At 45.2% G+C, this 16,669-nt stretch overlaps 1 protein-coding gene across 6 annotated transcripts in view; it reads right to left on the minus strand.

Annotated features, from left to right (window-relative positions):
* The window catches only part of OSBPL9 (oxysterol binding protein like 9), a 136,250-nt gene that overhangs the window by 86,201 nt on the left and 33,380 nt on the right, over positions 1-16,669 (minus strand). For 4 of the 6 annotated variants that reach the window (XM_084784446.1, XM_084784445.1, XM_084784444.1 and 1 more), the window contains exon 3: positions 5,349-5,427. The exons of the other annotated variants lie outside the window; for them this stretch is intronic. In XM_084784446.1, the coding sequence (XP_084640572.1) occupies positions 5,349-5,427 (79 nt within the window). The remainder of the gene's footprint in view (positions 1-5,348; positions 5,428-16,669) is intronic. 6 annotated transcript variants of the gene reach the window in all.

Here is a 16,669-nt window from a genome sequence, read left to right on the forward strand (position 1 = left end):
GACTTGCTTTGTAGACCAGGCTGGCCTCGAACTCAGAGATCTGCCTGCCTCTGCCTCCCTGAGTGCTAAGACTAAAAAGGTATGTGCCACCATGCCCAGCTAGTGAGCTGCATGATTTAATAAAGGTAGAATTCTGAATACTGCTTCATATAAAATGAACATTCAACAAATGTTTGCTATTTATCTCGATATCTATAATGTTATAAATCATTACAAATATTACATCATCAAAGATACAACTTCAAAAGCCAGGGATAGTAGCTCACCCCTGCAATCCCAGCACCTGGGAAGCTCAGGAAGAAGGACTGTCATTCAAGGTCATTCTCAGCCTCATTCAGAAGCCAGCCTTGTTTCAAAATAAAGACAGAAAGAAAAAAAAAGGTACAACTTTATTTCAAAGTAAAACTCAAACAACTGGGCTTTTCCCAGGCATTAAGGTGGGCGACAGAGCATCTTGTCTTCCCCCAGTCTGGGCCACATTTAATGCTGATGTGAGACTGCTCTCAATCTATACACAATTTAATGCTGATGTGAGACTGCTTTCAATCTATAACACAATTTCAAATGATTAGGTTCTGGCTGTGATGATGCCACAGTAAGGTTAGCATTTGCTGCACAAGCAGGGAGACCTGAGTTCAGCTCTACAACACTCACAGGAAAAGTCATGGGTTCCTGTAATCCCAGCACTACGGAAGCTGAGGTAGGCAGTCCCTCTGGGCTCGCAGACTGGGCCACCAGACTAGCCAATGTGTGAGCACCAAGTTCAGTGAAGAACCTGCCACACACGCACTCACGCACGCATGCACACGCACACATACCTCCATCCTATCTTCTCTGCCTCCTGGCACTCCAGCCTCTGCCATGGTTCTAACCAAAGATTGACAATCCAAAAGCTTTATTTAACTCACAAAGGTACATTATTTGGCCAACATTTAGAAAAATAAATGTTTAAAGATTTGGAAATTTCACATACTCATTTCCCATTGAGTAAGAAAACTAAATCTGACTCCTCTTGGAAAGAAGTGGAAGCCAGGCATGGTGGCGCACACCTTTAATCCCAGCACTCGGGAGGCAGAGGCTGGCGGATCGCTGTGTGTTCGAGGCCAGCCTGGTCTACAAAGTGAGTTCAGCAAGAGAAACCCTGTCTCAAAAAAAAAAAAAAGAAAAGAAAAGAAAAGAAAGAAAGAAAAGAAAAGAAAAACAGAAAAGAAGTGGAAACTCTGCCAATGTTTTAAGCAAGCCTTAACCAACTGAGGCAAGTACAGTAGCTTCCTGGCTCCACACTGCTAGTCTTTATTATTATTATCCTTACATTTTATTTCATGCTGTATGTGTACAGTGTGTGTGTGTGTGTGTGTGTGTGTGTGTGTGTGTGTGTGCGCGTGTGCATACATGTGCCACAGCACACATGCAGAGGTCAGAAGGCAAGTTTTGGGAGTCTGCTCTTGCCCTCCATCATGTAGGCTCCAGCAGTTTAACTCCGGCCGTCAGACACGCGTAGCCCAAACTACTAGTCTCTGTCTGGCTTTAACCCTGCTTGTCATTCAGATTCTCACCTCTACTTCTACTAAGCAGCAGTGTGCTAATAATGCTCTTCACTTGCACTTAAGCCCAGATGCAGGTCCCATAATCTCTGTGTCTCCAAACTAAATTCCTCAAGACTCCTGTACAGGGCCGTTCCTGGCGTGACAACACAAGCCAAGGCAAGAACATCATTACTACTAAATTCTCCTCCACTTAGTCGCCAGCTCCCACTGATTTACCCTACAAATGTCTAGTCTATTCCTCTTTGCTTTCCCCATCATCATGGCTTTGATCTGTTCAGGGTCCATCACCACCTACAGCTGTTTCCCCAAAGATAAGCTGTCCGTCCTCTGGCCAAAAGCAACATCTGCAAGCTGTGCCGTAGGGCCCACTGGCTCAGGTCCCATCTGCTCTTGACTCTCCAAACCGCTGATCCAACCCCCCCCCCCATTTCTAGCACTATCAGCTCTTCATGGAATTACTTCTATCAACACAGAAACACACCACTGCTGTTTCTTTTTGTCTCCAAACATAATTAAAATCTCCCCAAACTCCCATGGCCGGATCCCTTCTTCTGCTCCCGCTATCTGCTCAGGAGAATCTGAAAGCACTCGCCTCCCTCATCTCTCCCTCATCTCCCTCGCGGAAGCACTGTCTCCAGCTCCACCTGCTTCCGTCCCCAGCTCTTTTGCTGATTCTGCTTCACCTCAAGGCCTCTAGAGTGCATGTCCAAGGCCCACAGCTCAGGGTTTGGACATTCTTCTTTCTACTCTTATTCCCAGATTCTGGAGGCCATAAAAACTGTCTCTGTGCCAATGAATCCCCATATTTATTTTCTTAACCTGAAAATTTCCTCTGCATTCCATAGCCAAACTACACAGTCAGCATCCCCCCTGAGCTCTCCTTTCCTCCAACCTGCTTCTTCCTGGAAGCATCCGCTTCAGTTAATGGCAACTCCACTCTTCCTATTCCAGTCAGAGCTCTCCAGTGTCAACCTGAACTTGGCTTTCCGTCATATGCTACGACTCTACCTTCAAAATAAATACAGCATCATTGAACAGATTGTGCCGAAGCAGTAGAAAGTGACTACGCTATGCGACGATAAGGAGGGTGCACCTCAAGGGGAAGCAATCTTTTGGACTGGTGGAAATGTTCTGTAAGTTGATTGTGGTGGCAGTTATATGTAAATAAACTGACCAAAACCTACTGAATTATATGAGACATATTTTTAAATGTTTTTATCTGAATGTCCTTTAGATTTTTCTATTGTTTTGTTGTTATTATTATTATTATTTTGTGTTTCAGTGTATGTGAAATATGCATGCACATATGATGGAGGAGTTCATGTATGCCGCCACACTTGTAAGGAGATGAGAGGACATCTTTATGGAGTTGGTTCTCTCCTCCGACCTTTACCTGGGTCCCAGGGCCCGAAGACATCACGCTTTTGCAGCAAGAGCCTTTACGTGCTGAGCCGTCATGTCAGCAGCCCTGCATGCACACATGTGATCTCATGTTAGCTGTACTCCACTGAAGTTGACAAAGCACGCACACAATCTGACCACTTTTTGCCACCTCCCTCCCCACTGGTGCAGTGTGGAGACTACTGCTCTCTCTCTTCTTGACTACAATAGCTTCCCAGGTCTGTGTCCTCTGCACATTTTCTCAACACAGTGGCCAGAGAAACCCCATAAAATATGGATCTCATCATGTCACTCTCTGATCAAAATGTCCTAATGGCCTTTCATGGCACTACAATTCATTCATTTATTCACTTATTTTGGCAATAGGATCTCACTATTTATTTATTTTAGTAATAGGGATCTCACTCTGTAGCCCATGCAGGCCTGAAACTTACTATGTAGACCAAGGATTCTATCTCAGACAGGAAAAAGGTAACGCTCAAACATGACAGGACAATATATATCAACCTAGATTTGCTTTCAATTCTCATCAGCAATTTAAGATTAAAAAAAAAAATACCATAAAGTGTAAGCTCTATCAGACACTGAAAACATTTTGTATCAAATTCTCAGATCTTCTTCTAAGTAAGTATCTCTAAGTCTGAAGTAATTTTGCTATTTGCTGAAATAAATGCACAGTCTAAGTGCTTTGTATAATCCTGTGCTGCATAACACCCCACAAATGCTACAGCAGAAAACAAACTGCCTTACGTTCTAGAAACGTAGAGTTCATTTTTTAAATTCTTATTTATCTTTATCATTTAAATAATGTCTTGTTTTTAATCAGCAAGCCACATAAACACAAAATGCTAAAGAGATCAGTCTGACATAAATAATTTAAGGTAAGGTAGAGCTGCCTTTGCTCAGAGGCCCAAGTCTGTCCTTCCACCAAGCAAACAAAGCTTCCCGAGCCCAGAGGAGCCAGCCCAGGCACCGCACCACACTGCGCTGCAGCCCCGCACCCAGCAGCTCCTCCTAACTGCAATGAAGGATTTCAACTTCATTCGGGTAAAGAGTCCCAGTTCCCTGCTCTGGCTTGCAAGCAGCAGTGCATATTCAACCTAAATCAGGGCTGTTTTATAATATGATGAAAAGGTTTTATGGAGTGGAAATTTCCAGGGCAGCACAATTACTTAAGCAGTTCTAAACAAATAATGCTCGCAAGCACAGTTAGCATCTTAAGGATGAGCATGACGACACATTAGAGATGCCGCTGTTGAGTACCCTGGCCTGTCTTTATTGTTCATAGGTGGCATCTTCCATCGCTACACATCAGTCTCTTAAACAAGACAATGAAGAAAAACTCCTACGATGTACTGTCCTAGTTTAGGACGACAGTGACCTAAACACCTCTGCATGGCATATATGGCCACCAGTAGACTTCATAACCAAAACATTTAAGCTGTAACTACTTGGTATTCATTCACCTTGAAATACCTGGCAAGTGTAACGGCGCTTGCACTCACAGGTTCAGACAAAGTGCTAACACCTCCAAACAGTCTCATTTCTAAGTTTCCTGGGTTGATTTAAACATAAAACAGAGGTTACTCTGGATAAGGAAAAACAACAAAAACACCAGGACCAAAACTAATAGGCACTCTAACAGACGACAGGTCGTTAGGACCAGATCACTCCCGTCGGCTTTTATTTGCCAGTTTAGAGCATTCAAAGCGAGATGAAATGTGAAGGATCATACAGTACCTTACCCTTTCTACCGGTGAGCCACAGCATGCAATGCCGAAACATAGCAGTGACAGATGGCATTGGAGTTACTAACTACAGAAAGGATAACAGCAGAGGAAGGATGGCTGGCAGACAAGACACAGAAAGGATAACAGCAGAGGAAGGATGGCTGGCAGACAAGACACAGAAAGGCAGATGAATGAATGCAAACTTGGAGTTCTTGAAGCAGAGCAGAACCTTTCAGGCAAAGGTTGCCTCTGGCTTCAGTTGGATTTACATTTTGAGCTTCACACGGACAAACACTGCAGCCTTCACAGTCAGTCTCCAGACTCTTCATGCAGAAGCAGAGCCACACTCCTCGAGAAAGAACATGAGCAACCTTCTGTCAGCACAAGCCAGCAGCAGCAGCCCATTACGCCCGCTTCTCACTGATCCTTAGCCTTTAAATTTTTAATCTCCAATTGCGGCCAGATCCACAGTCGCTTCAAATTAATGTGCATCCGCGGCAGACACAAATCCCTGCCTAACCTGCGGCACCACTTCATCCAGAAGGTTCCTCTGCACTCGTTCCTGCAGGAGCAGCTGCAAAGCCATTCAAGTCACTCAGCAAACAAGCCACGAGAGAAAGGAGAAAGCAGGAGGGACCACGAAGAGAGAGACTCTCTCGGTGCAGCTCACCCTGGAAGTGGAAGGTTTTCTGATCAACAGTTATTGTGAAGGTGCTGTCGTCCTCGTCGTCTATACCAATCACAGCTCCCTGTGAAACAAAGAGCAAAACCCCAGTAAGGCAAACAATGACATCAGCAATAGTCACTACTGCTACAGCCCTGGAGTACCCGATGGATGATGCGCTGAGGACACTGGAAGCCGGCGAGACAGACAGGAGAAACCCGAGAACCTTGTTTTGTTAGGGAGGAAGAACCGGAGGAGAAGGGCTGGCAGGGCATCTCAGCAGTCCCCGGCTCCGAGATTTTCCATGCTTTGCGAAGGGGACACGGATGCAGTGGGAGGGGACAAACACACAAGCTGAATCTGGAATCTGTTTAACAGCCGGCCGGGCACCCAGCCCTTCTGAGCCCTTCTGAGCTTTAAACTGCTCTCTAAAACGGGAGTCAGAAACCTACACCGCCCCAGGTTGTTGTGTGGCTCAAAGACAGCAGGTGCTCTGCGCTGGGCTGCTTCTGTACTGCGCTTGTTAGTGCAGAAACACCAGCTGACACTGCTCCAAAACACTGTCCAACAACCAGATGCTCCCATAACCACTTGTGCTTTTGTGGGCGCCGCAGTTTTCACACTGTTACTGTTTGCGACTATGTCTGCCTCCTCCCACTAAACTGCTGTGAGATTTTGGGAACCCGGGACGGCTCCCACAAGGCACTCAAGTATATGAAGTGCTTGGGTTCTAATGGAAAACACAACTCAGTGCTCAGCAAGAAGGCAGGGAGCTACACTGGGGCTGTTGGGGAACTTGGGACATTTGTTTGTTTGTTTGTTTTAGTTTTTCTTTTTTCCTTTTTTTTTTTTTTCTTTTTCTTTTCGGTTTTTCAAGACAGGGTTTCTCTGTGTAGCCTTGGCTGTACTGGACTCGCTTTGTAAACCAGGCTGGCCTCGAACTCAGAGATCAGCCTGCCTTTGCAGTGCCTGAATTACAGGTGTGTACCACTGCGTCTGGCACATTTGAAATTTTTATACACAGTTATATGGATCCTATTCAGACAACAGGAATTGATGAGGGAGGGAGAAAGCTACACAAAATCAAAATCTACCAGGGAATGTTTCCAAGAAATCAGTATCTTGCATATCCCAGAGGGGCTTGTGCACACACCACACCATAGGAGCACATTACTCTCACACAGCCCGTTATTAAGATACCTTGAGATACAAAGTTAAAGGACTGGAGAAAAAAACAAAAACATTATCATATGAAAACGGTGGTATGTAGGGGGACTGCTCTTCTCCTAAAAATATTAAGTAAAAGAGCCGAGATGTATCCATTTCTTCCCAGAGACCATACAGACAAACCTCACCTTGATCTAAGTTCTATACACCTGGCTTAGTTTTAGGTTGGATGAAGAATTTTGTTCCCTTGGGCTGCAGAGATGGCTCAGCAGCTGAGAGCACTGCCTGCTCTTCCCAAGGTCCTGAGTTCAATTCCCAGCAAGCACATGGTAGCTCACAACCATCTGTAATGAAATCTGGTGCCTTCTTCTGGCCTGCAGGTGTATATGCGGGCAAAACATTGTATACATAATAAATAAATACATCTTTTAAAAAATTAATTTTGTTCCCATTCTTAAATAAGGAAAGGTCTACAGACTTAGTCTAAACCCAACAAGGAGCTCACAGCAGGACCAGGACTGGATGCCACTGGCATGGTAGCTCCTGGTCCAGCATGGTGAGCACGGACCCCAACATCATATGCCGGAGCACACATTCCGGGTACCTTCACTTTGTGGTTAGCTGGGCAAACGTTCCCTTGGTCCAAACGCTCAATACCCAAGGACAAGAATGTGTGCTGGATGTAGCTCAGGTGCATGTACCCATGATCCTTGCCTTTAAGGCCCTTCTGTTCCAGAAGCAGAGATAAAGAGAAGAGCGCAGCACACTACCAACAGTGCTCACTACCTGGATGAACCTTGGAAACAGTATCCAAGAAGCTTGTCACTAAGGAAATAGCCACACGGACAAACACACAGATGGAAAGAAGTTTAGCATTCCCCTGAGGGTAGGGTGAACAGGGACTAGATGCTAGTAAGTAGGGGCGGGGGAGGCTGTTTTGGAGACAAGGCGCTGCTGTCTTGCCCAGAAGACCTCAAACTCCTGGGCTCAAAGTAATTTCTTCCACTGGAATTACAGGTGCATACCTGGGTGGCGCTGTATTTCTTCTCAGAAATTGACCATACCACTGTGGTGGTTGAGCAATCTTATTAATTTACCAAACACATTACACACATACACTAAATCAGTATGCTGCACAGTGTATACTTTTTTCTCTTTTTCTTTTTGGATATGGATGGATATACATACATACATACATACATACATAATACATACATACATACATACATACATACATATCTCCAAAATGTATTTACTGGGATGGTTCTTGACTCAGCACTTTCAGTGCTGCTTCCTCCTGAAGGAGCATCCTTCTGTCAGCCTTGCTTTTCCACCTATAGGCTGAACGAACAGTGGAGCAGCCAACACACGAAGACTACCGCTTGTGCATGGCTAAAGACCATAGTGATTTAAATCATCCTGTGCACTTCTCATGCACAGAGTAGGAGTTGGGGTTCTGCACCAGGCGCTGGCTCTTTTGTTTCCTCTTCTGAAGAGGGATGATAGAGAGCCTTTGTGAGAGGCATGTTCTCGTAGGGAGGTTGTCACCACTGGAAAAAGCGAATTTTCTTTTTTTAATACAGGGTTTCATACAGCCCAAGTTGGCCTCTAATTCTGCGCAGCTAAGGATGACCCTGAACTCCTGATCTTCCTGCCTCCGCCTCCTGAGTGCTAGGATCAATGATATGGGTCATCACTGCTAGTTTTATGAGATGCAGGGGATCCAGTCCAGGGCTTCACATGCGCTAGACAAGCACCCACCCACTGAGTGACATCCCCAGGCCTAGCACGTAAACTGTAACTCAACCAAGCTGAAGTGTCTCAGCCACCTCCAAATGCCTCCTCGGTCTTTCTTTTGAGTTTCTTACTCCAAGTTTGCCCATCATCTAATCACGCAAGACAGACCTCACGCAGCCCAACTGTGCTCCAAATATGGAACTATCACTTTTGCTTTTTTCTCCTTCAGAGCCAGGGAGAGAAGCGAGGGCCTCACACCTGCTAGGCCTCACACTGGCACAGAGCTGCCGCCAGCCTGGCGCTGGTTTCCTATGTTCACCATCTCCACAGCCACTGGGAGAATGGAAGCTCTCACCAATTCCTTGGTCACTAACCCAGTCCACCTTCAGTGTGGACACCTTCTAAGCCAATCTTTCTTACTGCCAGGAGTTAAGATGCAAACTCTAGGAGACACAGATTTTAAAAACCTTCTTTAGCTTCCATAAACTAATAGAGTCAACATTACTTCTTTTTTAAATTTTTTTATGTTTTGGTTTTTTTGAGACAGGGTTTTTCTGTGTAGCTTTGGCTGACCTGGACTTGCATTGTAGACCAGGCTGGCCTTGAACTCACAGAGACCCACCTGCCTCTGCCTCCGCCTCCGAGTGCTGGGATTACAGGCGTGTGCCACTGTGCCTGGCTTCAACATTACTTCTTAATGCTATTCAAGACTCTTCAAATTTGGCTCAGCTAACCTTCCTACTGTCATCACTCCTGCCCCTCCCACCTCCCACAGAGAGAGACCCTACATGTTCAGTCTCAACATTTCTTCCACTCACCATCTCCCTCTAACTCCCCTCCCCTCCTTGAGAGCAGCTCTGTAAAATCTGTCCAGTTCTTAACCCTTTCTCTTTCCTTGCATCCATGCCTTCTCCCTCTCGCTGCATCCTGTGGCCACCTCAGTACTCTTGAGACAGAACTCCAGTAGCATGTACAGCTGTTACCTGGTCCTCCTTAACAGCCTTTGTGCCTCGGCTGCACTTCAGAAAGGCCTCCCCCCAAGAACCTCTGGTAATCTAATATGAGAGAAGGCATTCCTAATCCAATATGGAAGAAAGCATTCCTACTCTAATATGGGAGAAGGCATTCCTTTGGGGTCCTCTGCACTTCCTTGAAGGCTTTGGAACCTAGCTGGGAGTCTCCTGCTCCAGGCAGGGCTTGCCACTACCTGGGTCCTTCAGAGTATGTAAGGGCACTGCTCTCGACACTCTGACCTCTCCTTTTGACTATTCAAAAACAATCTTAATTTCTCATAAAAAAAAAAAAAAAAAGAAACCCTAGTTCTACATTGTTCAATACTGTAGCTGTTCAGTCCTGTGTGACCATTTAAATTTAATTATAATTAAAATTGAGCAAGATTTAGAAATAACTGGAGCCAAAAGTAGAGCTCTTCAGCAAAGCAATGCTTAGTGCCAATAAGGCCCCGGGTCTGTTCTCCAGCCCCAGAAAAAAACATACTGGTAATCCCAAGGCCCAACAGGCCCAGAAAGCAGGTACGTTTGCAAATGGATGGCACAAATGCAGACCATTCTAATCACTGTGGGAGGCACGAACACTGCAGCACCACAAGGTAGAGGGCAATGCAGTCTGGCCACTGAGAAGAAAGCCATAGCAAAAAGCTACTGCTACCAAATGAACATCTGCAATGAATAGACAGGGCGTTGTGCAAAGCATTTTACACATACTCCCTTGGGAAGACATCATTTTGAAATGTGCCATACACAAGGCCTGTGTACAAGGTCAGTGAAGAGCAGCCCCGCTGCATTACCCCTCCCGGTCTTTTACCCACCGCTCTATCCCAAAGGCAAACACTAACACTGAGAATTGATTTGGAGGTTGTAGCAGCTACTCATAGACCCTGACGCAAGGCCAGTCCTCCCCCTACCAGGCAAGATGATCCAGAGCTCAGTTTTGGAAGGGACGCAGGGTGCTGTGAGGGAGGAAGGGAGGAGCTTGGCCAATCACCTGGAGCACCCATGGGGTGGCAGATGTAGCCAGACAATGTGGGTGACAGATGCTGCAAGCAGATCGTCCTTCCACACAGTGGGGTAAACACTGCTCTTCGGTATTACGAAGCCCTTCTGTCTCGAGTTCTATAAGAATGGGCTCGTGTATCCTTCATCTGCTTTCACCCACGCTGCAGGCAGGACAGTTTGAGGGCGTTTATTTGCTGTTACAGGTATGATTCTATATGGCTATTCACAACTTCTCAGCCCCCCTGGGGACGGACATTCATCCCGCTCCAGCTCTGCACGCAGACAACGCTGCGATGGATACTGCTGCTTAGGCAGAGACAGAAACCTGGGGGTGGCTTTACTAGATCTGGCATGTGTGTGTTGGTCTGCACTGTCAAGGGTTCTGAGAGCAACAGCGCTGGTTGCACTCCCCCCTCACAGGCACATGGTGAAACACTGTCTCACAGTGGTTTTAATTTTTCATTTCCCTGGTAACTGATGCGGTATCTTCTTCTTCTTCTTTTTTTTTTTTTTTTTTAAAGATTTATTTATTTATTACATATACGGTGTTCTGCCTGCACACCAGAAGAGGGCACCAGATCTCATGATAGATGGTTATGAGCCACCATGTGGTTGCTGGGAATTGAACTCAGGACCTCTAGAAGAGCAGACAGGGCTCTTAACTGCTGAGCCATCTCTCCAGCCCCCATGATGCGGTATCTTTTCATGTTCACTGCTGCTTGAATAACTCCGTAGGATGGTTCAATGTTGTCAATAAGCAACAAAACAAAAGCCCATCTTCTTACTATTTGCAGTTTTCTTTCTATTGTTTATAGTATGTCACCTGCCTTTTGCATCTTCCATCTTCTGAAGGACAGTTCCTAACTTTAATTCCTTCCCTACAATGTACCGAGTATACAGTTGTGCTTTCTGCGTGTTCTTCAAGAATCTTTCTCAGTCCTGAGGCCTAGGTAATATTTTCCTGCATTGTCTTCTAGAAGCCTTTACATTTCAGTATTAGGGAAAATAAGTCCTCCCACTTTTCTGGCCTTTTTATGTTCTAAATCAACACCACCACCATAGTCATAGCTGGCCATCCACAGAGGTCTATGTAAGTGGCTGAGAAAGCTGCATTCAGGAGTGGAGTTTTTGTGTGTTTGCTTGCTTGTTTTTTGTGGGTGTGTTTGATTTTGTTTTTGTTTTTGTTTCAAGACAGGGCTTCTCTATGTAACCTTGGCCATCCTGGACTCACTTTGTAGACCAGCCTGGCCTCAAACTCACAGCAATCCACATGCCTCTGCCTCCCCGAGTGTAGGGATTAAAGGTGTGTGCCACCATGCCTGGCTTTTGCTTGTTTGTTTTTGGTTAGGTTTTTCCAGACAAGGTTTCTCTGTGCAATAGTCCTGACTATCCTGGAACTCAAGAAATCTGCGTGCCTCTGCCTCCCAGGTGCTGGGACTACAGGTGTACACCACCTCGCCCAGCTCAGGAGTGGTATTCTTGACCCTTTAAAAATGTTAAAGACAGGGGCCGGAGAGACAGCTCAGTGGTTAAGAGCACTGACTGCTCTTCCAGAGGTCCTGAGTTCAATTTCCAGCAACATGGTGGCTCATAGCCATCTATAATGAGGTCTGGTGCCCTCTTCTGGTGTGCAGGTGTACATGCATATGTAATAACGAAATAAATCTTTTTAAAAAATGTTAAGTCAAGTAAACAGCAACACACTGACTGGGAAGGCCACTGACTGACAGCTTCAACTTCAACAATGCTTAATGATTTTCTGGAGAGAGATTTTCACCCATCCTTTTCAGTCATTATCTTTCCATTTATTCCTTCCCCATCTCCCTTTCTCAGATCTCTTCCTCTGCACATTTTCTCCTCCTCACCAGCCCCAGCTGCTTCCACACATGACCACAGCCAGGACTCTCTGCGTCTGCATCCACTCCAGCTTTACACTAGTCCTCGAACCCCCTCCCAGGCAAGATTACCCAGCCATCTAAGCCTCTCGCCTGGAACTCATCCCATCCTCCCGCTCTTTGAATATAGCCACGTCACTTGCTCTTCTTCATCTCACACCAGGTGACCTTATGACCTGGCTTGCCCAGAACAATCCTGGATTTTTCCTGTTATCCTGGCATGATAAGGAAGAACTTCCCTTTTCACTGTCCAGACTGTCCAGGTTTCAGAGATGGCCCCACTCCACCAAAGCGTAGCCCCAAGGCGCTAATCTCCCTCTCTAGACTTGTCTCCTACCTAAGCCTAAGATAGAAACAGTTTGCCTTAATGATTCGGGAAAAACAAAGCAATCAAGACAAGATTCTAGCCATTTTACAGGAGTTGTTTGTTTGTTTTTGCAAAAAAAAAAGAAAGAAAGAAAAGTAGGTTGGTAAACTGATTCCAAAGACAACAAAACAATGATGACCCCTCCAGAGCATCACCTGCTCACCTGCCTCATAAAGGGAGGTGGCTGGTGTTCAGCAGACACAGCACAGCTATTCCCACCACACACCGTCCCTCCCTATAGAAATGACAGGGGAACTTTATTCTGCATTCATATAAACATGCTCTTTAAACATGCTTGCTGAGATTTATGGTGAATAACTGATAATAATTAAAAGGCAGAAGTCTCAAGCTGTAATCCAGCACTTAGGAGGCAGAGCCACCTCTGCCTAGCTTTGTGAGTTCAAGGCCAGCCTGGTCTACAGAGTTAATCCCAGGATAGCCAAGGCTACATGGAGAAACCCTGTCTCAAGCAACTCCCGATCCAAAGCAATATTTGCTAATTATAATTACTTCAGCACTCAAACTGAATACCTATTCTGGGCCAGCAACACTAACAGCTAGGAATATAAAAGAAATAAAGTATAAATGTACCCTGGAGGAACATGTAAGAGACAAGAAAAAAGCCAGTGTGCAAAGGGAAGCAAGAATGCTTGCACTCCAGCTGCTCACAGAGGAGCTGCATGAAGGCCCTGCTGGGGCACCATTCATTCAATCACTCACTCAACAAGTACTGAGCTTTTCTAGGCATAGTTTTAGGCTTCACTAAAAGACAACGCAACTTTTTAAAAAAGCTCATCATTTGTTTATTGAAACTAAACACACACACACACACACACACACACACACACACACACCTTCCACACTGAGATGCTACACATACTGTCCATGCTAAGAACATACCTATTTTACCCTCCTATCTCACTCTTTTGGGTTTTGTTGTTGTTCGTTTTTAAGACTTACTTACTATATATACAGTGCTCTGCCTGCATGTACGCCTGCAGGCCAGAAGATGGCACCAGATCTCACTATAGATGGTTGTGAGCCACCATATGGTTGCGGAGAATTGAACTCAAGACCTCTGGAAGAGCAGTAAGTGCTCTTAACCTCTGAGCCATCTCTCCAGCCCCCTATTTCACTCTTATATGAGTTAAATATATATTTCATTTTTTAGTATACTTTTGTGTTTTCTTAATGACTTTATGCATTCTTTAGGTTACCTGTTGCCGCTGCTGTATATGTGTAGTTTTTTATATACTTTTTGGTATTAATCCCTTGTCATTTGCCTTACATTTTCCCTCAGGCCTTTTCTCTTTGGTTGTGGTAATAATTTTGCTGTTATTCGGGTCCCCCTAAGGTTTTTCACAATGGCTTATAACTTTTCTGCTTTAAAAGAAGGTATTTATCAGGTTGGAGAGACAGCTCAGCAGTTAAGAGCACTGGCTGCTCTTCTAGAGGACCTGAGTTTAATTCCCAGCATCCACAGGGCAGCTCACAGCTGTCTAACTCCTGTTCCAGGGGATCCTACATCCTCACACAGACACACATGCAGGCAAAATAACAATGTACATAAAATACAAATAAAAATTTTTAAATGCATTTACCTTTTAAAACATATTCCTAGATGAGTTCTATTATTAGAAATACAGTTCTTTAACTCCTTTTCTAATTGATTATGGAAATTATTAAGGAACATTATTAGTTTTTGCACATTGATCTCATATTCGATTTGCTGCTATTGTTTTTGAGACAGGGTCTTACTGTGGATCCCTGGTTGACCTGTAACTCTCTTAGTAGACCAGGCTGGCTTCAAAAGCAGAGATCCACTTGCCTCTGCCTCCCAAATGCTGGTTTAAAGGCATGTGCTACCACATCCAGCCCCATTTACTTTTAAGATTTATTTTTATTTACATGTACTCATATATGTCTCTGTTCATGTATGCTACATATGTAAAGGTGCCCACAGATGCCAAAAGAAGGTGTTAGGTACCCTGGAGCTGGGGTTATAGGCAGTATGGGCCACCAGACAGGGGAACTATGAATTAAACTCAAGTCCTCTGAAAAACAGTATGCACTCCTTTTTTTGTCATTTGTTTGTTTTGCTTTTTGAGACAGGGTTTCTCTGTGCAGCTTTGGCTGTCCTGGACTCTCTCTGTAGCTGGATCAAGTGGACTCTCACGGCAAGCTCAGAGTCCGCTGGAGCAACCCTGCCTTAACCAGTGAGGTGGAGAGCAACTGAGAAAGATGTCACCCTCAGGCCTCCACGTACAGATGTACATGCACCCCCACATACACATGCATACATGAGATCACACATGCAAACCACATACACATACAAAGAAGAACTGTATACTACTTCATTATTAAGCACATAACACACTTGTAATCCATCCCACTCTGGTGATCCCCAAGCCTCTTCAGAATGTCAGAAGGCAAGGTTCACCTGCACCAAGAGTACTTGTTACCCAGCAGCCCAGGCCTGTGATCTCAGCTACTCAGGAGACTGAGGTGGAGAACCACAAGTTCAAGGCCAGCTTGGGCATCAATCGGTAAGCCCTGGCCTTACAAAGTTAAAAGGGGGCTGGGAATACCGCTCAATGGTGGACTGCTCGTCTAGGATCTAAGGCATAGGTTCAATCTCTACTACTTTCAAATATATTAGCAAATTTGATGCTGACAAGTCTGTGAGCAAACAATATGATAACCAGTCTTGTTTTGCTTTGTTGCTGTTTTAAGAGCTCAAAAATGAATCGAGTTGGCTCCATTCATAAGTCTAGTTAAAAGGCAGAATTCATTCTTAACCTTTATTACACAGATGCCATGCTCTTGCTTCTACCTCACATGCCTTTTTTAAAAAAAGATTTATTTATTATGTATACAGATCTCATTATAGATGATTGTGAACCAACATGTGGTTGCTGGGATTTGAACTCATGACCTTTGGAAAAACAGTCAGTGCTTCTAACCTCTGAGCCATCTCTCCAGCCCTCACATGCCTTTTTAATGCTGTTATTTAACCATTTTTTCAGATACTTCTTTAAAATGTTAGTATTTTGCTTTTGGATAAAACATGAGTGAAGTGGAAGATTGGACCCCACACCATCACTGCATCCTCAGGGCAAGTGCGCCATCTAGTGGCGTGCTTTGAAACCAACAAAGTTAAAATGTTGCCGACAGGCTCACCATCAATGTGTGGCCTTGATAAATTACAAAAAAATGTTAGCTTAATCTCTGAAGTGACTGGTGACGTGGCTTGGCGGTGGAGTGCATTCAGATCACTTCCAAGCACGGAACTCAATCCCTAGCACCAGAAAACAAAATTGCGAGGCCTGGCACCTTACAAGGTTCCCAAACTAAGTCTGCCCACTATCTCGGGCAGTAAGATTGGGGTCCCTACGATCCTGCATGGATCATAGAGTCTTCCTGCAGTGCTACCAACTTGTCTGCATAGCACAATCAACCAGAGGTTCTGTTCAGAACTAAAGACCCTAGAATCTTACTTTAAAATAAGATGTGTAAAGGGGGGCTCCTGGAAATTTATATTTTCAACAAACAGGTGTTTCTCACATAGGAAGTGTAAAGGGCAATCTGTCTTACCCCCCTCACCCCACCCCACCCCGACCCTCTTTTTAGGGCAGGATCTTGTGCCGGTTAGATTTATGTCAACTTGACACAAACTACAGTCATCTGAGAGGAGGGGACCTCGACTGAGAAAAAGCCTCCACAAGACTGGGCTGCAGAGAATGCTTTTGGTTTGGATTGGTTTGGGTTGTTTTTCGAGACAGGGTTTCTCTGTGTAGCTCTGGCTGTCCTGGAACTCACTCCATACACTAGGCTGGCCTCGAACTCAGAGATCCACCTGCCTCTGCCTCCCAGAGTGCTAGGATTACAGACGTGCGCCACCACTGCCCAGCGAGAATTTTCTTAGTAATTGATAGGGCCCAGCCAATTGTGGTGATGCCATGGCTGGGCTGGTGGTCCTGGGTTCTCTAAGAAAGCAGGTTGAGCAAGCCATAGGAAGCAAGCCTGTAAGCGGTACCCCTCCATGGCCTCTGCATCAGCTCCTGCCTCCAGGTTCCAGCCCTGTTTGAATTCCTGTCCTGACTTCCTCTGATGATGAACACTGACGTGGAAACGCTTTCCTCCCCC

The sequence above is a fragment of the Acomys minous genome (genome assembly GCF_964271855.1).
Source record: "Acomys minous genome assembly, chromosome: 6".
Taxonomy (NCBI): Eukaryota; Metazoa; Chordata; class Mammalia; order Rodentia; family Muridae; genus Acomys; species Acomys minous.